Source organism: Synchiropus splendidus, chromosome 2 (assembly GCF_027744825.2).
Source record: "Synchiropus splendidus isolate RoL2022-P1 chromosome 2, RoL_Sspl_1.0, whole genome shotgun sequence".
In the NCBI taxonomy this organism is placed as follows: Eukaryota; Metazoa; Chordata; class Actinopteri; order Syngnathiformes; family Callionymidae; genus Synchiropus; species Synchiropus splendidus.
In genome coordinates this window covers 8,736,253-8,757,984 of record NC_071335.1, presented here as the reverse complement: position 1 = coordinate 8,757,984, position 21,732 = coordinate 8,736,253, and the positions used below count along the sequence as shown (strand labels likewise).

Here is a 21,732-nt window from a genome sequence, read left to right as displayed (position 1 = left end):
ATCAGAGAGTTTTTCCAAAAGAGCTTGACCATGATATTGGTGTGAGTTTACAGAACAGTGATCAGTCACTAAGTACAAAGTACACAGAATAAACCAGTGAAAACCGTCCAGTCCCTAATGCAAACAGATGTGCTAGATCAGGAGGGCAAGTTAGACGAACAGATAGGGTTAAGAGAGTTCTTTAAGTTGGAAGAGTTCATTGAGTGAAGACTAAGAAAACAATAATAATAACTGAGTATGTTATTCACAACAACTTTTTGAAGATGTTGTGTCCTGAACAGCCTTCGTCCTGCCTCATTGGAAGCCTGATATTACAACAACATAAACTATGCGTTGCGGTTACAGTTTTCTCACTGGGATTAAGTTTGTTTCAGAGTCCTGGTTAGGGATAGCCATTTGTTTTGGATGGTCAAATTTAGGGTGAGAGGCTTGGGAAACCTCCATAAATCCTCACAAGGATAGAAAGAGGAATCTGTCTTTGTATTTGGAAGTGAGCACTCACTGCGTGAGAGATGTACCCAACATCTTGCAGAGTGTAATCTGCTCCGCGTGTGTCTAACAAAAGGGAGGACTGGACCCTCCCTCAGCGGCTGACCAATGGTTGCACCTCCCCCAAACTACTACACATGTTCACCCAAAACGCCGAAGCAGTGAGCACATCGGAAGACAAATGCAGGCACATGAACTCCGGCAGACTAAGAGCGAAGTAATGGGTGACAATGTGAGGCCGGTGCTGAATGGACAGGAGAAGGCGACGGACGTAGAGACGTGCGAAGCCTCTGCGCCAAAGTCCGGGTCAGGATGCGCTTCTACGCTGAGCAGAATGGTGCTCTGGATCCCAGTGCAGTACCGGGATGAACTGTGGCAACTTTTCAGATTAGCGGGCCCGGTGGTAAGCTCTCGGCCTTCACATCTGAATCTGTACTCAAGTGTTGCGGGGGACGGTGGTGACATGACTGAGTTTATGATCGACTTTATGTAATAAACTCGAGCATCGAGTTTATATAATAAACTTTACATAGTAAACGCGATGCTCCGCAGTCAATGCGCTCGAGTTACCATGTGATCAAAACAATATAGGTTGACAAATGAGATGTATAAAAAGTAATTTCGGTCAAAAAAATATCTGCAAATCATTCGTTTTAGTTTTAGTTTTATGTTCCATGGTGTCCATACGAACTCCCGTCACAAAACTCAACCAAAACACTGGATCTGTTGTTAATAAGTGGAGTCGACTATTGAAGAAACTTTTGTTTAATCATGAAAGTACGGGCTGTTGGTTAGGTAGGAATTTCCACGGACAGGTAACATCTACTGTCAGTGACAACTTTGATGTATTTGTCTGAAAGCCTATTGTCAAGTCACGCATTATCTCGGACAGAATAGTAAAATCCACGGGTACAGGAGAAGAGACCCCAGTCACTGATGTGTTTCAATATGACGCCTTCAATGTCTTTCAATGCTGACGTCTGAAATGCCATTATTCATCACAAACTTAACATCAAATCTCATGCAAGATAAGGATTCTATGCAGATGTGATTATGTAATAAATGTACCTTTGGTGTTAGGATTTTAAATGACAGGTTTTCACGTTTTGGAAATAACTGACACAGTCCAACTTGTGAAGTTGAATTTCAACTGACTCCTTCCTAGGAACTATCATCATCGACTCGTGTGAAAGCGACATCGTTTTTATTAGAGAAGATCTCAACCATGGAAAACCCAAATGTTTGCTTTATTAGTTGTAGCCGTGCTTCTCTTCAGACTAGTATTGAGATGCGTTGATCTTAAGTCTCTGAGTCCGGCACATCACTTCATTGTATTGATTTTTGAGACAGACTGCTGCAGCTGTCTCAGGTGCACCAATGCAGCGGGGACACTGTCTCTCTGAACACACACTCTGTGTGAAGCACGGCTCTCAGTACGCAACGCTTGGTGCAAATCGTTCTCACGACAGTGCTACGGAAGTCAAAGCAGTGTAAATGCTTGTTTTGACTATACTGGAGAATAAAAACCTAGTTATTGAAAGCTCAGGCGGTCATTTGCCAAATGATCTTTTAGAAACTTCATTTCCCAAAAAGAGGAAAATTTTCGTGAAACCCACTGTGACGTAACAGCTCCCCCTCATCATCTCACCAAAATTTCAGTCGGGGTCAAACTTCCTAAAGCAATTACATCAAAACTGAGCATCATCATGATGAGTTACTTCATGGAGGAGTTAATCAAAATTTGAAACCTATCCATGACACAGGAAAGTTGGATTTGGCCATTATTTGCTCCAGATTATTTAGGTCTATATTTGACTCGTGGTTAGGAGTTGAAGAGTGTCTTCAAAATTCTGTTAATTATAATTGTGTATGCATCTTCCTTATTTGGGGAAGTAGGTTTAACATGAGACATTTTAAGGAAAATATTAATTTATGTATAAATTAATAGACATTAAAGGATGTATTCCTTGAATGTCCATAATTGTTTGAACCAAGATAAGCGTCACCTCAACATGATTCGATCAATTTGCTCCGTACTGCGGAGTTAAGCCATGCCCACGGTAACGCAGGCGCACTTTTAAAGGGCCCCTGTTTTGTTCACCCTATTTTAAGAGTGCTAGGATGAACAAATGCAACCTAACATGGAATTTTCTTTTAAAAGTACATATTTTCACATACCAACTCTATTTACTCCAAAACTTTAAGACAACAAATGTTGCTAAGACCTGGCTGTGTGAGGAATGAAGGATCTTCAGAAAGTTGTAACTATGTTAGGCATCATGTTGAGTTGGCTTTTGTTTAAATGCGGGGTGAGGCTTGTCTTGTTTTGCAACTGTGGCGTGTGAGAAGTATGTTTGTTCTTCAAGCTACAGCCAGGCTGTACTTGAGCTCTACCTATGCTGGTAATATTTCACAGCAGACAGTTTGTATGTAAAACATAACATTTCACCTAGCAAGTGGAGCGTTTCATAAACTTCACCCTAATATAACTTGGTAAATTCCGACATTTTGAATTTCCTGTTGATGCTAAGCCTCTTTACAGGTATGTGAGATTTTAATTCTGAAGGAAAAAAAAGTCAGCCATGATACAAGACATCTTGATACTGAAAATAAAACTACGTATGTTCGGTGTTGTAAAGTTTCAAGTACGGTCGTTCCTTTGTAGTGTATGATCTTATGTGTGTCTTCTTCTCAGGTGATTTCCCAGCTGATGATGGTCATGATCGGTTTCATCAGCATGGTGTTCTGTGGCCATCTGGGAAAAACAGAACTTGCTGGAGTCTCGTTGTCAATAGCGGTGAGTTGGTGCACGCAGTACTGTCCACCACATCAAGACTCATGGAGAGTTGTGTGTCCTGCAGGTGCTCAACGTCACTGGCATATCGATCGGCACCGGCTTGTCGCTGACCTGCGACACCCTCATATCTCAGGTAATCTTTAACAAAGACCTTTTCCTTGTCAGACAGAACCACATGAACTGGGCTTCCAGCCGGTCTTCGTACACACCACAATGTGCTTTTGTATTGAGTTAGTTTTCTTTGACCACCTGCCGATGTTTTGAGCTGGTTGTCTTTCTTGTAGACGTATGGGAGCGGAAACCTGAAGCGGGTGGGAGTCATCCTCCAGAGGGGGATTTTGATTCTGTTGCTGGCTTGTTTCCCCTGCTGGGCCATCCTCATCAACACGGAGGCCCTGCTGCTGGCGGTCCGGCAAAGTCCCGAGGTGGCCAGGTCAGTGTCTTGTTGTGTTTTCATTCCAGTTGAACCCAGCGGGCAGCCGGGAGTCTTCCACAGTAGATGAAAACATTCATGACCTTCTGACGGACAACAGTGCCGAAGTTTCCTTTATAATTATAAAACATATTTGAATGAATCACTATGCATTCGGTTTCGTTATCTGCGTTGGAAAATCTCATATTTACATTCTTTCATTGAATGAATGCAAAAAAATTCTGATGTACGGAGCAGCAGAAGCGACGTGTAATTTTGGCATTGCATGTGTGTAACCGACAAAACTGTGCAAACAAAGAGTGATCTTTGTGAACAGAAGGTGGAATGAGCCAGAAACTGGCTGTTTCATTGAAGAAATATAACCATCTGCACTCCAATGGTGGCACTGTGTTCAAAAATCTGAATTTCTTGAAGACAAATGCACTTACTAAATTAAGGTTTTAACTGTTAAGGGAAATCAAAATCCAAACCTCCTAGGTCCTGTGCGAAGAAGTGATAGTCCCCTAATCCTAAATAGACCACCTTGAAGAAGCAACCCCTGCAAGGTGTGGACTTGCTACTATGTTCTGGATAATTGTCCTGCTGCAGACCCCAGGTTCAGTTTAAGGGGATAAAGAGGTGTCTGGATGTTCCCCTTCAGGATTCTTTTGGTTGAAGCAGAATTCATGGTTCTATTTATTGCCGCCAGTCTTCCTGGTCCTAAAGCAGTGCCAGACCATCACACTACCACCAGCATGTGTTGTTGTTAAGTGATGGGTCCCGGTGGACACTGATGCGCCTGCGCACGTGCCGAGCTCACAGATCAATCCCCATGTTGGCGCGTGTACTGCTTTCAGACAGTCACGTGACTATGTCGACTCAGCAAAAATGCGCCTTACTGTCTTTATAGGGAAGTGCATCTGTCAACAGGATGCAGGTGCTGAAACTATATAATCTCATGGTTCCTTGTGAATGTCTTGTGGATTATGGAGCAGCGCCAGGCAAAATGCAAGTTGTCTGCCATGTGGGACCATTTTTCATCTTCTATTGTATTTATATCAATCTTTACCCAGTTTGTTTCAGATTTTCCTCTTGTTCCATTCTAATTCAAATTAATTTCAACTCTTAGTTCACTATTCATGTTACTTTTGCAAGAAATGCAACAGACTTAAAGTAGAACATTTCAAAACATTGGAAAAACATATTTTTTTAACTGAAATAAACAAAAAGTCCACAAGCATCCTCATTCACATCGTCTTCACTTTTGTCACGTTATGATACATGTTCACATTATTTAAAGAAATGGAATAATACAATATGAATGTAATGACTTAAATGATATTATAGTGTTATGCCAGGTCATCAAATCGGTGTCAATTCAGTCAGTCAAGTTGGTTGCCTGCAGGGATATTTTATGTCCAGCAGGTGTCAGTGACACAGCATCAACAAAGTGAGCCATTGTGTCCAAACGCTTAATGATGCCGCATGGGATGATTTTGGTCGGCCTCTCCTTTTCTAGCTTTTGAGGATCTTTTGTCCTCCTTCACGTTGTAATGATTTCTTCTATGAGGACATGTGCAACAGTAATCAGGCCTGGTTGTGACTGGAGGACTTAAACACAGGTGAGATGAACCACACTTAAAGTCATTCTATCATGGAGAGTTGTGCCTTCTTCTTACCGACACATGGAGGTTTGGATTTTGTTTTTGCTCAATTATAACATAACATAACAAAAACATTTAAAAACCGCACTTTGGTTTGCTTATCTTCGTCGCTGCCCCATTTCCTGCCTTGTGACGAACAAACATTCACACAATAATAATAGTAATAATAAAGACAAAAAATACATCGGTAATGTGCAGAATGGAGCTAGTGCGGAATGGTAACTGCTGCCAATGAAAATATCTGAAAGTGTGACAAACATAATAAAACCAAAAAAGGGGAGCAGGAGAGTTTCTGTTTTTAATCAACAAGTTTGCACAAAGGACAGATACAAAGAGAGAGTTTGACATTTGCGTGCCTCGTGCCATCTGTTTGAAGTGACACTTCCATGTGGCCGTTGATGTTCATCTTCTGTCTCTCTCCTCAGTATCTCACAGCTCTATGTCAAGATCTTCATGCCCGCCCTGCCTGTAAGTTGAACTCTGATGTTCGCCGTCATATCAAGTCCTCACCAGTCTGTTTTGAATTCATTCGCTAGGCAGCATTCATGTACCAGCTCCAGGGGCGGTATCTGCAAAACCAGGTACATTCACTTCTCTCATCTTTGACATTTAACTCATCCGTACATTTTCCCACCCTTTGGCCTGCTCTTCGTCTCTTCACTATTTCTCATGATCCTTCCCATCTTCATGTTTCCTCAGGGAATCATTTGGCCTCAGGTGATAACTGGAGCCATCGGAAACATTTTAAACACCCTCATCAACTACGTCTTCCTCTTTCTGCTGGACCTCGGTGTGGCGTAAGTGTCCATTCTTATTCCAGCCTCAGTAGTTTAGCAATGTGCATGGACGGCGTAAATGACTGCATGCACGTTCCGTGTCTGCTCACATTATGTCGATGATGTCTTGATGTTGCTCCTGTGCTTTTTCTTTACCCTCCCTGAAAGTGGGTCTGCAGCTGCTAACGCCATCTCTCAGTATCTCCTGGCTACAGTTCTGTTCATCTACATCAGCTGGAGGGGTCTCCACAAGGCCACATGGGGAGGTGAGTGACGTTATGTTTCCTGGGGTTGGTCAGTTCACTGTTGGATAGTTGACCAGCGTGTGCAGGCAGCCGCACTCTGAGAGTCACTATAGCACTCTATGATGAGGTACCTCTGCCATCATGACATTTTGTGTGAATTGTGGAACAGAACAAAGTTACAAAACGCTGCTAGGACAGTCAGGTCCTGTGGAAAGTGCCTGTGCATGTTGCGCATCTTCAATGTTTTGGGTTGATTGAATCACTTTGATTTGAAAAACAAGTTTATGCACTCATTTAGATTCAGAATCGGAAAACTTTATTAATCCCAAGGGAAATTGTGTAAAGCACAGGAGTGTGATAAAAAAGCTAAATTAAACAAAAGTTGAGATGAGCACTGTTACAGGCTGCTATTTTAACTACTATTATTAACTATTACTATTTTTTCCATTAACTACTATTTATTTCAATGCTTGTACATTACAAGTAAATCTTAATGATTTGAAAGGCAGCCACTGGCTTCATTTCTATAATCGCCTGACAGCAGTGCACGTCAGAATCACAGTGGGGAGTTGTGTTTTTGCCCTGAGTCAATACAGTTCTTACAGCATGTAAGTTGTTTTATTGATTTGTTGGATTTGTTTTATAGTCATGTGAAATGAGAGAACTTACAGTGATTCAGTGATCAAGTCATTTTCCCCAGTTTTTGCTGGCTTTTATCCAAGATGGTCACTTCCAAGTTTGTTGTTTTCATTGTCATCATTGTTTCCAGGATCTCCACAATATCCCACAAACAGTTGCAAAAGAATGGTCATGGAGGAGGTCATGTTGCCCTGAACTCACTCATTAGATTAGATTGCCAGTCCCACTGTGGGTCTAATAAAGGCTCCACTAAGCATCAGAATAAAAAAAAAGTGAAGTCACAAGCTATCAACAAAAGACAAATAAATAAATACACTTCATATATACCCATGTATCACGATGAAATAAATATATATAAAATATACTAAGTTATAAATGAATAGATAATACATAGATGATATTACATTATATTTAAAGAAATATATCCTGTATATTGCATTAATGATAATAAATAAAGAGATACAGATTTGAAGTTGCTTCAATGTATAATGTGTTGGGTTTTTTTTAAAAACTTAGTATAATTCACAATCTACAATTCTTGCTACTTCATAGCGTTTTTGTTTCCAAAACAATAACAGACTACTTTCCTGTATACATAAAACAGCACAATAGAAGAAGAATAAAAACGAACCAAAGAATGAAAAAGTAACTTAACTTCAAACAGAATTGTTTGATGAATTATTATTATATGTAACGTCCATCAGTTTCATTAAGTTTGTCTTGTTTGTCTGAAGCCTCAAAAAGAGTCCATTCTCTCCATGTGTCAATGAAGTTAAAGTACAAAGGTCTTCCTTTCCGTGATGTAGATTTCCGTCCAATATTTATCCTGCCCTGCCACTCTATAGTATTTGATGTGGTTATTTATCTGCTGACCTGTGAACCCCCAGGCTGGTCCCTGGACTGTCTGCAGGAATGGGGTCCCTTCATCCAGCTGGCCATCCCCAGTATGCTGATGCTGTGCCTGGAATGGTGGCTCTTTGAGGTGGGCAGCTTCTTGGCCGGCATCATTGGTGAGGTGGAGTTGGGAGCCCAGTCTGTGGTGTACGAGCTCGCCGTCGTTGCTTACATGGTAACTGTCATTGGAACGATAGACCAATCTGATAGATTAGCTCTTTACTGTGCGTCTCTGTGCAGGCACCACTTGGATTCGCGGCTGCTGCTAGTGTCAGAGTTGGAAATGCTCTTGGTGCAGGAAATGTAGAACAAGCCAAACTTTCCTCCAAAGTTCCCATCGTCTGTACTTGTGAGTGCAACTTGATCTTTTTATTGTGCTTGTTGGTACATCAGAAAATGTTGTGTGGCAGTGACCACATTTCTAAACCATGCCTGTGGCTTGCAAGCCATGTTCTGACTCTGACTCATAAAGGTGCCTTTTCAAAACGTTGCGTGTGCATTCTGATGTCGCTGGAGTGAGAGCTCAAACAAGTTAGTACATTTACCCGTAATAGCTAAATGACCAGGACACGTCGGAACTAAAGCCGAACATTTGAAGACACAGACCACGTGAGGACAGCTGCAGATTGCAGAGAGATTTATGTCTCATGATTAAAAGCAAGTGTTTTATAGTATTTCCTTTGCTCCTTTATTACTCTGTGGGATCACTTCTTCATTGGCTGTACTCCTGTTGAGGTGTGAAGGGTAATCAGGGACACAGAGACTGAAACTCTGATAAGGCTAGTTGTTAGTTGTTTTGGCAAAGTCTGTAGCATTAGTCACCAAGCTACCCAGCATGAACTCAGCTCGCTATGCTGGAAGGCTCTGGGGAAATAGTTACCTCAGTCAAAAACAATAACCGAATGCTGCTTTATTGTTTAATGTTAATAATGTAGTATCTGTACTCCCTATACATTGAAGATGCCTTAAAAAATGTTGAAGCTGTTTAAAAGCATCATGAAAATGATCGAGAATAATTGATATTGAGCGATATGAAAAAAAAAACGGTACATCAGTATATATATATATTTTTATACATTGCCCAGCTCTTGTGTCAGTTCTGTGTCTGATACATACCTCACCTGAAGTGTTGCTGCTTTATTATTCTGCACAATACTTTGATCAGTGGCCACTGGTGACAATGGCACATAAAAGTATCAGAATGATGAAAAGCAATTCATGTGAAAGAGTGATCTTTGAAGTGGCTCTAAATATTGAGAGACAGGAGCTACCTCTAGAACCAGATAACAGCAATTCTTTGTGTCACCACTAGATGGTGGTGCTGTAAAAGTGTAAAAAACATAATCCTCTGATCCGAGCTGGCGAGCTGTAGAGGGCAGATCTATTTGAGTGGTTTTTGGTTATTAACCTCTTCGCACCCGAGCTTTTCTTGAGTTTTTACAATAGATTTCAACACATCTATAGTGTACATGGCAAAGAATGCTGCAAGCTGATGCATGATTTATGTTTTTTCTTGTTCGTTTGATTATCGTTTTGCCTATTTCCACCTGTGTTCATTCTTCTGTTTTCTCCTGACAGTCATAATTGCTTGTCTTTTTGGAGTCATCTTGGCTGTCACCAGAAATGGCATTGGATACATCTTCACCACTGAGCAGTACGTGAAGTTCTCAACCTTATCACATGACAGTGAAATAACCATTTAAAAATTGCTGCAGCTCTTGTGGGTTTTTTTTTTTTTTTTTCACAGCACTGTTTACACAACTATGCTTGTGTTCCTTGTGACACACTCACACATGATTACCCTCAACAAACTTAGCACTGTTTACACGAACCCACTTCTTATTCTCCCATTGGTATAGGTCAGCACACATAAGCGGTGGGAAGCATAAGAAAAAGACGACTGTTAAAAGCAGTTGTCATCTTCTGTTTGACATATTTGTGACTGTCTGCTTGTTTTTATAGTGAGATCATACAGAGGGTTTCTGAGGTCATGGTCATATTCTGCTTCACACATCTATTCGACGCTATCGCGGTGAGACAAACTCCTGCTTGATTTAGCAGCAGAAATGGGTCTGGCTTCCACTAAATCTGTGCTATCATCAGGGTGTGACAGGAGGAGTTCTCAGAGGTGTAGGGAAGCAACTGGTCGGTGCCCTCTGTAACCTGGTGGGCTATTACTTCATTGGCTTCCCCATCGGTGTCTCACTAATGTTCGCGGCTGGGATGGGTATTCAAGGTAAGACTCACATGAACTTGAGTGACTTTGTCGCAGTGATTGTTGCCCTGCCTAATTTTCCCTAGAGAGGCCATTCAAATGAATTCAAACATCAGCTTAAAACACATAATCTATGCAGCAAGATCAGTAGCTGAAAATTATTTGAGAGAACGTACTGGAGATAAAAGGACGTATCTACATTTAGAAGTCTCTCCAGCCACCGAAGCAAAGACATGCATTGTAACGTATTGTTCATAATTCCTGTATCTTTCATGTCACGGTCCATTTTAATATCTAAATTCAGTTTTTATGAGTCACAGTCTGTGCTGTATCATCTTGCTCATCAAAACTCATCACTTCTCTCTCTTTAGGTCTCTGGACTGGACTTACTATTTGTGTATTAATGCAGTCAATTTTCTTCGTGGCATATTTGAGCAAACTTGACTGGAAAAAAGCTGCAGAGGAGGTTTGTACGCAAAGTCATTGGCGTGAATGTCCAGAAAATGTATTTTTCTTTTGCTCTGCAGGCCCGTGTTAGAGCTGGAGTGCAGAAGAAAGAAAAACAGATGGTCCAATTGGATGAAGCAGGTCAGCAACAGAGGTTTTGATGTAAAAAATACAAATTTCTGCTATATAATTTCACACACACACACACACCATGGTGGTGTGAAGGTTGCTTCACTGGACGGACAAGCACCCTTAGACATGCTTGCTCTTTCTCTCAATAACTAAAACTACTGGTGACACTCGGATCAGATGAATGATCTTCATTGACAACTATTGAACAGCAGTGGCACTCGCCTTCTGGTTCTGTATACCCAGCCCCTTTCTTGTGGTGCAGCTGGGTCACTGGGTTCAGCGTCTGAATGTTTATTGCAGACACAAATAAATGAGAGGAAGACCAGTTTCAAAGACAACATGTCTGTTCTTCACTCTGGTCTTCCAAAGGCAGAGCTGACAGCCACATGCTACATTCAGGCTTCTTGGCATTTTGAACAACTCACAAGCGGGAAAGTGGTGATGTAGAAACAAAAGGTGTGATTCCCTGGAAAAACTCTCCATTCATTAGATTTTGATTCAGCGCCAATAGGCACTGGAGCAGCAGTTGTGTGTTCAATTGTTTTGTGTTTCTGTGATTAGGTTGCTGCTTTCCTTAAATCTTCCTCTGCTGCACTGTACAACATATAAAGACAGCTGATACAGTAACTTGCTAATCCACCTTCTGTCGGCTTGTGAACAAGGGCAAAAATAGGAACCAGTTTTGTCTGAGTTGGGCTCCGAAATGACTTCAATTGATTTTCAAAAGACGTGTGTGGTGTGAGTCCTTATGTTGACACTCTCTGCAGACTCCACTCAGAACCAAGCGGTGGCTACAACGCTCAGCTGCAGGCGCGCAGAAGATGACGAGGAGGTGCAAACTCCCGAGCAGGATAAAACCACCACCACCATAGTGGGAGATGTTCTGTCAGTGACACAGCTGGTTCTACGGCGCGGGCTGGCCGTCTTCATCATGCTGCTCATTCTTGCGGCCGGAATTCTGAGTGATGCATATCTCACCAAACTGCTGAAATGACTGTCCTGAATAAGAAGGAATATGAGCCCTGGACTCTGCACGGCATAGTTTCTTTCTAAAGTTCGAGCCAAAGAAAGTCATTGATTCGTTCCTGGAATATGTGAATAAGTTCATACTTGTCCCTGTGTGCATTTGTGCATGTGAAAGTTTGCCTTCAGAATCAGACCTTGTGACAGTTAAATCGGAAAAATATGCTAACCATGTGAAAGTGCTCTTGTTCAACAGTAGACTGTTCAAGTGACTAACAGTAAATAACAGTTTCTTTTGATATTTAATATGTGCAACATGTGGGTTGAACACAGACAGACCTCAGACAATCTTCATTGCTGGTACCATTTGACTTAATGTTGCCCTTTGCCTCATTGGCATTTGTTAGCTTCACACACTGTGTCCTAACAGTAGAGTGAGAACTTCATGATCTGCCTGTAAGTAGCTTGGACCCATTAGAGACTTCTGCTCAAAATCTGGGTCAGGTCGATTCCCATCAATACAGCCAATTGATAAAACATTTTGTTCTGTACATACAAGTGCGAAAATGATTGAAGCTGATTCAGGCTGTGCCTCTGAAACTTGGCTGTACCAACCAATGTCAATATGAAAGTAACAGAGACTTGAGTGTCGACTAATGGAGCATTTCATTGTTGTTCTCTGAAATGATCTGTTCTTCACTGATTCACTAGAAGAGATTTTTTTGCAACATGGAATTTTGTGTCATTGAAACAATGTTGTCTGCTAAACTGACTGACTTGAGTAATGTGGTGTGCTACTGGAGTCGTGTTGTGGGATCAGGCATTTGTGCTGATGGTACACTCTTGTCTAGACACGACTGTTTATTTCATCATCCAATAAAACCAGTCAAAAATCCACTTGAAGAAGTCTGTTGAATGTTGTCAGTCAGATTATGAGAACACAGATATCGGGTAGGCAAACCCCCACACACTGAGTACCCCCCACCTAAAGCCACCCTGTCTGCATTACTGGTGTCGTGTCAGTGTGTGTACCAGACTTACTGGAGGCCAATTCTCCACAAAACACCTCCTTGTGAGGACCTTATGCCTTTGTGGGGACCATTTGGCCGGACCCCACAATTCCAAGACTCTATTTGAAGGTTAGAACCAGGTCATTATAGTTCGGTTTCAATTTGGTTTAGAGACCTGGTTAAGGTTAGCCTTAGCATTATGTCAATGAGAGGCCCTCACATGTGTGTATGTGAGGGCACATGTGTATTGCAATAGGAAGAAAGGAGAAAGTGAGGGCTGCAACAGGCACACAACTGCATTTTTAATGAAGATTAAAAATTGATGAGGAAGGCCAGTACATCAGATACTGTTTGTTTAATAAGTCCGGAGCTCAGATGTTAGCCTTAGCCTATTTGAGTCCTCAGGTCAGTCATGGTTTATAGTGTCAGGTCTACTGTGATAACCTTAAAGAATTAGATTTTTTTTTTTGTGAGACTAAATCGACATGTGTTAATATGTCTTTTGCTGGTTCCTCGGCTCAGCTGACCAGCTGCTCCTTGAGATGGGAGCAGACGGGGCCTTATCAGTTCATGGAATGCCCTCCCTTTCCATGTGAGAAAGACACCATCATCAAGCAGACAGCTGATCTTATTATTTTAATGGAATCTTGCAGTTTTATATGTTGTTAACTGTCCTGTCATTGCATTGTATCCTAGATCATTGTATATTGTAATTTTTTTTTTCATTTATTTTATTGGCCTGTGTACTGCACGTTGTGGGCAATGCATGTTGTTTTAAGTGATTTATAAATGAACATGGTACGGTATGCTAAATATGGTGAACTAAAACATGAATGGTCATCATGCAGGATTAGTTTACCTGACACAGTAGAGACAGTAACCAAACCTACCTATGCACTCACTCCATGTCACAGCGACAGTTCAAACTCTGGTGAGGCCTCAAAAGTAATATGCATCAGTGCGGTTAATAATAGTGTGTTTTAATTTTCTATGGTGAAATTCTCTCCCACAGTGTGGCTGTGAGTTCAGGACAATTAACTTCCTCTTTTAAATGGCCACACAGGCTCTTTAGATATCATTGGGCTTCTCTTTCTTGCCATCTGGAGGCCTGACACTAAAACCTGTTCATAATTGTCACCATCTTAAAGCTCTCCCTAAGATTCATTGGCTGAAGTGGCGAATCTATCGGTGATGGATTTGGTAATGTTGCAGTGTGTTCAAATTGGACTGATATTCAATGATGTCATGTGCTGATCCTGGTACTTTGATTTCCGTCATGTGAGTTGGGTTGCCCTCTCTAAAACGAGCTCTGACACTGCAGCTGCTGCAGGGCCTCACGTCTATATTCTGATACGCTTGCTCTCCCATGCATTTGGGCGGAGCTGAGGATCTTTCTCTTGATGCACCTCCAGACTTTTGCAGGAAGTGATGATTACTGTATGTATGCTGAAATTAAACATGATGGAGCATGAAGGTATTCAAAAGATCGAGGGGTTTTCAGATCCTGTCATGTAGGCTTTATGTGACAACACCGTTTCTCATGCATGCTCTTGAAACATTAAAGCCCATAATATGATAAACTTTTATTTTTTGGTAGGCTGATATGACATTTGCTTCAGACACATTGTGTGTGTGTGTGTGTGTGTGTGTGTGTGTATATATATATATATATATATATATATATATATATATATATATATATATATATATATATATATATATATATATATATATATATATATATATATATATATATGGCCACTTCTAACATGAGGGCCTCACTAGTTCTCTTCACCCGGCCGTCCTCTCCCATTATATCCACCACAAACAAAACACTTACTACACAGGTAGTTTATTTATAAATGAGCTTCTGTCACACAGTACCATGCGACAAAACAACCAAGAGGCATCCTATTCAATCATCTTCACGTGGTACTTCTTATTTACTCTTGCTTGAACCAAATAGACCACATTCTGTTGTTTCAGATTTTCATTTCAATATTAGTCAGAGAAAACACAAATGTGGGTGTTTTGGAGGGAAAACGATCGCTAACCCTCCATAGTCCTGTTAATTCACTGGTTGGCAACAACTGCAGTCGTGAACATGCAGCCAGTCTCATACAGTGTTGTGGAGAATTTGTGGCTCTCATTTGTGAGGACACTTTTAACTAAGCCACATTGGACCAAAAATGTAATCCTTCGAATGCTGCAGACCCCTCATTGAAAAACAAGACTTTCTCACTCAGCTTCTCTTGGGCTGTGTCCCGTTTTCCCTGTATAATTGTCAGTAACCCTCCTGTCTTTGGTTCATTATCTCCAAGGACCTTTTGGGTGTCACTCATTGATACATATATATTTAGATTTTGAAAATGTTCTGCTGAGGACGGTGGGTTCGGTTGAACAGCTGCTGAAGATAATAATAGGTATTAGTTGAGGAGGCCAATCAATGGACATAAATCAGTTTAGAGTGATTGCTTTGACCTGATGGAACATTGTCTCTCTGGTCAGTGTTCAGTTCCATTTTGAGGTACAATTGTGATTTTATTGCAGTTGTCGTGTAAAGAGTCTTTGCTTGGTCTGGCTGTGTTTCAGGCCTGTCCAGGAGTCAGAAGAATGCAAGCATGGGCATGTGTAACCAGCACTTGAACTCAGGTGACCCTGCCCGTGATGTGGCTTTTCCCGACTACAAGAAGTAAACCAGTAATGCAGAAGAAAATCCTCAGGAGAATCAGCAATTTTGTGACAAACCCAGTGGCAAGCAACCGAGCACAAAATTCTTTCACGTCCTCCAACCAATTTGCAACACTCTTTTTCTTTCATTTGCACGTCTTTTTTACCCCAAAGTAATGCAATGCCTTGTTCTGGGAACCTGCAATTCTAATATACTTAGTCTATGACAATACAAGAGCCTCAAATTGTTAAACTACAGTAATGAGACATTTCTGTGCTAGTAAACTAGTAACTAAAGATATAAATAAATAACTATTAAATAAATATTAGTACACAAAAATAAGTATAATCCATCACCTTTGGCAACATCGTCGTTTGTGTCGTTCTCAGTATTACATTTTTGATCACGAGGTCAAAGAGACATGGAGCATATTTGGAGGGTGAAGTGAATAGCATCACATGAAAGTATAACATAAGACAGAATATACTGTTACGACTGTGGCAGGGCCACAATGATCACTGCTTTTTTTTTTTTTTTTTTTGGATGGATGCTGGTTGGTGCTGTAAGACTGCGCACCAAAGAACACAGACTAGTCACCACCTGACTGAGTCTTGTCAAAGCTAATCCTGCTGTTTTTGTTGTCAGGTGCGTACCGTGGGGTAACTTTTCGGGTGATATAAATCTCACCTGTCATCATGGGAGACCATGTAAAACAATGTGTTTGTGTGAGTTAAAACACAAGAATATCTAATCATATAAGTGACTGAATTAAAATTCTCCCTGAGAGTGCAGTTTTCTGAATCGTGGTAGTAAGCTAGTATTGTCTCATTACAGTAATTCTTTTTTTCAATCAGAGCCTTGAATAAAAAGCCTGATAGCTGCCCAATCATTTCAAGACTGGAGATGTTTCTTTAACAGTGTTCATAGTGAGCAAAGTGTACTTGTTGCTACAGCTAACATCAGCTTAACTCTCATGGCAGGTTTTCAATGCCTTCCAAATTGACTCACTGTATGAAATGGAGCTGCTTCATACTGAGAGTCCAAACACCCAGGATAATATCTTCTTGAGGCTATTGTTCTGAGCTCTAGTCCCTGTAAAGTAGTCTGGAGTGACATTTGAATCCTCTGTTGCTGAAACTGATCTGCCAAGCGAACAAAAGGAGAGAAGCCAGACAATCTTGGGCTGTTGGTATGCAAACTGAAATGACACGATGTCGCATCAATCTTTAGCCTGTAGATCAGTCATGTGACATTTGAGGCACAGAGATGAATGTCAAGATCAGAAATAAGAATAGGGTGGCTTGGACATGTGGTGAGGAGAGACAGGGATGGACTGTTGCACAGGCTGACTGTCAGCGGCAAACCTGGATCCAAAATCCTGAGAGAAGATTCCTTGCCACGTGTACACATGGCAATCTGGTCATAAACTTAAAGGAATCGACGAGAACCATTGCTATCAGAGCTGAAAATCTTGAGTTTTAGTAGAGGACCGTTATGTTTTTGGACACATTAGAGAAGAATTTTCGTGGCAGGCATCAGTGGTCCACTGACCTTGTCGGAAAAAAAACAGCGTTCTTCTCATGTCTCAGACAACAGCTCACCTTTTCAATGCAGTGTCGCAGTCAGACACTTTTGAGTGTATTTCATGACATTGGTTTGGCACTGCTCCTGCTTGCCTGAATGCTGAACACATGTCAACCACTATTATATAGCTTACTTGCTTATTTACCGTTAATAATCAGTAATTATGATATGTGTGTTTTATAATAACTGCGTAATGTGTTTCTGATACACATACACTATTGGTCTTTTGGGGACGCAACCACTGATAAATGCCGGATTAACGGCTTCTTTCCAAACATTTTCCAAGGCTGTCTATATTTTCACAGTCTGACTATAAACCAACTTCAGCCTTTCTGCTGACGACAAGTGTCAATCCCCATAAAACCTAATGATTTTGACCTTTCAAATGCTCATCAATTGCCTCACATTTTATCATCGCTGCCCTATAACTGATCAGTTGGCCATTCATTACCCACATTTGACTTACCTTTGTTCATTATTTGATCCTGTTTATTATACATGAGTGAAAGGAATGGTTCCATCATCTCCTGAATCCTCGACTGGTGCCCTTAAATAAGCCAATACGAAGTCTGCAAAGAGGCTTCAAATTGGAAAATTCTCTAGAGGTGTAGCTGGAGTTAAAAATACTTAAAACACAGTAACCTACTTCATGAAATGTCCAAGTTGACCTTTCGTCAGGATTCGGGTGTCATCTCTTACACCTGACACACATGCTGTTGGTTGTATAGGGCCTAAAAAGGCTGCCATACCATGATGTAGGTCAATCTATTCCTGAACAGGAAGACATTATACGCATGGATCATACATTTTGAAATGGATCCCTGACACCCGTATTTCTTTGTGACGACTGCGGTGTTGAAAGAGTCAGACGTAACAGTGCAACCAAGACCCTCACTTCAGTTGCAGAAATAGTTCTCATGTGTTTGACTGCCCATCCTTTGATGGAGAGCTGAATGTCACTTATGTAATACAGCTGAGAGAGTTGTCTGTCTACCACGTCTGCAAGGAAAGCTGGAGTATACTTCAGACCATGTCATATAGCCACAAGGTTGTCAGATGGTCAGAAATAAGATTCAGTGATTTTAATGATGCATTTTCTTTTCTTTTTTTTTTGCAGGAAAATCCATATGGGTTCAATGATATTCAGTCAATTGCATCTAATGAAACTGAAAGCTTTTTTATTGAGCTCTCTTCAGAGAGACACTTGGTCAAAATGTTTGCAGCATGATATCCATGAGTTTACATCCTCGATCCCTGGCCCCTTCTACACACCCCTTATCCAATGTTCTCCGGCTCTGCCACTTTTGCAGCGTAGCCTGATCTGCCCCTCCTGGCAGCTGTTGTCTTTGTAAACAACCTGACTGTGCGCACTGTCAACTTGCAGCTGACCCTTTCAGATGTCGGTGTCCTGCAACAACAACTAACAACACATGAATGCACCGTCCCAATCATTTTACTCAGGAGAATCGATCAGTGATTTCAGTCAGTAAATACACCGATCGTCCACTTGTGAGCCCAGACGTCATGTTAAAGGGATCACTCACTGCCTTCTCTGCTCTATGCCAGCTGCCATGTGACAATTTCTGCCCTGCAATCCTCATTGCTATTCCAGATGGCACCCTGGCCACTGCCTCAGTGATCGTACAAATTTAGCAAAAATGATGCTTCTGTGTTGTAGTTCTGGGTTTGTTGTATTCTGCCAGATGAGGTGGGGTCTCATCTGAACAGACAAAACTTCCAAACTGCATATTTGAAACTGCTGCCGTGGTCTGCAGTTACAGTTAGCAGGAGGCTATTTATTAGCAACTGTCAACAACATGGTAGTCACTTGATACTTGATATCATAACCTGCATATCCACACAACAAATGTTGCAATATTACTAAATTGTTTGCTGCCAGAGAGCAGAAACCAAATTGAGAGCTGCCAACTACATATCCAGTTTCAGACTAAAACAGTCCCCAAATTCTTGTCAATTCAGAAAGACACAGCCGGTGTAAATGCGTGTGTTGGGCCGTTTGTTTTGCCTCTTTCTAGTTGCATTCTGTCTTCCTGCTCTTTAGCTGGTTGTCGTATGAGCTGTTGTTGTCCATGTAGGACTGGCACCCTTAATTGTGGTAGAGCTGGCATGTGACCAGTTGGTGAAGCTGAAGGTGTGAAAGTCCTCTAGCTGCACGAACTGTCACTGATGGTCATACTGTATACGCTTCATATAAGTTTCGTCTATTGAACATTGATCATGGTTGATGGTTTTATTCACATATTTCCATGTTACACAATAAAAATGGCTTATTAAGTAACTCATGGACCTCATCATGTGAGTACACCCGCAGCTTCATTTGTGCTTTTGTATGGTTTGTGGTACATATGTAAACCATCAGCAGATACTGGAATTGGAAAATGCAACCGTACTGGATACTGGAATTTGAAATGTGTCCAAGTGCAGAGCCAAGTACCATGCGCTGATGTCTGCCAGAAAGATATCGTTTCATCCTTTAGATGGTGTGTCCTAAAGAGTCAAATACGATACTTAATAGTGAGACATGTGATCATGAATTTCAATAGAATTCCTAGACTGCTGGAAACAATCATACCATTGCATTTTTTAAATATAAATGAAACTCAGCTTTATCCATTTTCCACAGTTTTATACTCAACTTTGTACTGAAAGACCACTTCATGAAGCTACCAGTATAAACCTTTCTCAGAATTACAAATTTTCAACATACTTGATAACTCATCGACTGATTAACTGTAATTCAGCACAATTTGTGTTTATGAAGCGCCAAAAATAACAGTTTAAAATAATAAACCCTCAAAATAATGTATAGTGGGCTTATAGTGTAATAGTACATTATTCACGAAAGGACAAATTATTCATATAGGACCATGGTGCAGAGACATCTTAGTCTAAGTCCTCTACACACGGAACAAAGCAAGATGTAGGTTTTTTTCACTTTTCTAAAACTTTTTGAACCAGGAATCTGATAAGCTGTTATAGTGCACTGTTTATATAATAACAGAATTAAGAATGAAATCTGAATAATAACAAATAAACACCAGCGATTGTCTCCTTTTCGAGGAAAAAAAAATCATCATTGCTAGAAGAGGAAATGCATATGAGCACGCCACACACCAGCATACCAGAGACGTCATGGAAAAACACTACACTGTGAGATCCACCTCTGACTGCCACAGAACAGGCCAAGCTGTCTCATGTGTGTGTAAACGTCTGACGGGTGTGGAACTGCTGTGTTGTTGGTTGAGTGTTGAGATTTCAACAAGGAAACAAATAATGGCAGCAGAAAAGTATAAATTGCTCGAGCATGACAGGAATTTGCCCTGCAGCTGTTAGCGACTGATATTTTGTCCAAACTGATGGGCCACACAGCGGCCTAGTGGTTAGCACTCTCGCCTTGCAGCAAGAAGGTTGTGGTTTCGATGTGGACTGGTAGCCTTTCTGCATGAAAGGCTACCAGGCTTTCAGCATGTTCTTCCTGTGTGTGTGTCTGGGTTTTCTCCTGGTTCTCCTGTTTACTCCCACAGCCCAAAGACATGCTCACTAGGTTCACTGGACACTCTAAAATTGCCCCTAGATGTTGCATGTGTGTGTGAATGGTGTGTGCTTGCGATGGACTGAGTGGTGGTTAACTGATGATGTTTGTATGATCAGCTCATGCCAAGTCGCGTGGTCATGAGTCACAGTATACATGAAAAGAATGACTGAGCCATATTTCTTCCTGGCACTGTGACTTTTTCCCCTATCTAGATTTTCAACAACAGTTTATGTGCAGAGTTGCTCCCAGCGTGGTATTTTATGTCTGGCTGATATGACTGGACAATAATGGCAATTAATCTGGGATGAAATGGTCCCTGTTTCTATGGCGCTTGGCATCACACGTCACTCAGAACAGGATGAGATTCAGAACGTGCCGGTCAGATCATTTCAGTCTGAAAGAACTGCTCTTACCTCAGTCGGGTGAAGCGGCTAAGCATGCTCACATTTTCAGGAAATTGTTTTCTAGTTTTCATCCATCATCAACGCATGTGGCATGTGACACTTAATATGTCTACGTTTGTTGCAGCCACATGAGTAACATAACAGTAGTATCCATGATATCTTTATCTCTGAGTAGGCACAAACTTCAGGTCACACACACAAAGCTTGGTTTCTCTGTAATAACGAAGAAATGTGTTGTTCATCGTTTCATCGTTCGTTTCTTGTCCGGCTGGTATTTTTGTGAATCTGTTGTAACAGAATGTGATCAGGCAGGAAATAGTCTAACAGGCCATTCACAGTACCTGAGCTGATGGTCAGCTCAGAGGGTGTCTTTGTGTTATACAGTGTGTCAGTCATAGTCGTCCCCCGTTCTGGACTCATAGTTGTTTGTGTACAAATTTGTTTGCATCATTGATTCAAACATATTTGTAAGACATGTAGAAGAAGGCATTTTCAGTTGAAAGGGAAGCGACTGTAGCGCGACCTTAGCCTTGTCAAAAGGAAAAGCATTCTGTTTTGACATGTAGTAAGTCCAATGGAATCTGCCACTGTGGATGCAACTACAGAGTGACCCGGTGCTTTGCGGTTCTCATGGTGTGTCTTTGGATTGTGTGATTACAGACATTGATATGTGCTGGGAACTACAACATGCCTGAACACAGGGCTGTGTTCAGGGTACTTCAGAGTAACGGAGGAATTCAAATGTTGACTACAATGTTCCATCCATCTGCTCATTTAGGCTTAGGTGATGGCAATGTTTTGGTAACAACATCACTGTAATTGTACAGTGAAATG

General features: G+C 41.2%; 1 protein-coding gene across 1 annotated transcript; it reads left to right on the top strand.

The window, feature by feature from the left end:
* Positions 1-658: 658 nt before the first annotated feature.
* On the top strand, positions 659-12,550 carry LOC128754027 (multidrug and toxin extrusion protein 1-like). Its single transcript, XM_053856330.1, has 16 exons — positions 659-892; positions 3,185-3,286; positions 3,351-3,419; positions 3,571-3,719; positions 5,788-5,830; positions 5,899-5,943; positions 6,062-6,159; positions 6,307-6,404; positions 7,910-8,091; positions 8,157-8,265; positions 9,495-9,570; positions 9,879-9,948; positions 10,020-10,152; positions 10,503-10,597; positions 10,659-10,719; positions 11,478-12,550. Exons 1-16 carry the CDS (start codon positions 671-673, stop codon positions 11,702-11,704), a joined length of 1,779 nt encoding a protein of 592 aa, XP_053712305.1. The 5' UTR covers positions 659-670; the 3' UTR covers positions 11,705-12,550.
* The last annotated feature ends 9,182 nt before the right edge of the window (positions 12,551-21,732 follow it).

What these genes read in the sequence shown, in the direction of transcription:
- LOC128754027 (XM_053856330.1), top strand. Translation starts at nt 671, where the DNA reads ATGCAGGCACATGAACTCCGGCAGACTAAGAGCGAAGTAATGGGTGAC. An exon ending in TCTTCATGCCCGCCCTGCCT is followed by an intron (nt 5,831 to 5,898) that starts GTAAGTTGAACT and finishes TTCATTCGCTAG; the next exon opens with GCAGCATTCATGTACCAGCT. An exon ending in GGCTGGGATGGGTATTCAAG is followed by an intron (nt 10,153 to 10,502) that starts GTAAGACTCACA and finishes CTCTCTCTTTAG; the next exon opens with GTCTCTGGACTGGACTTACT.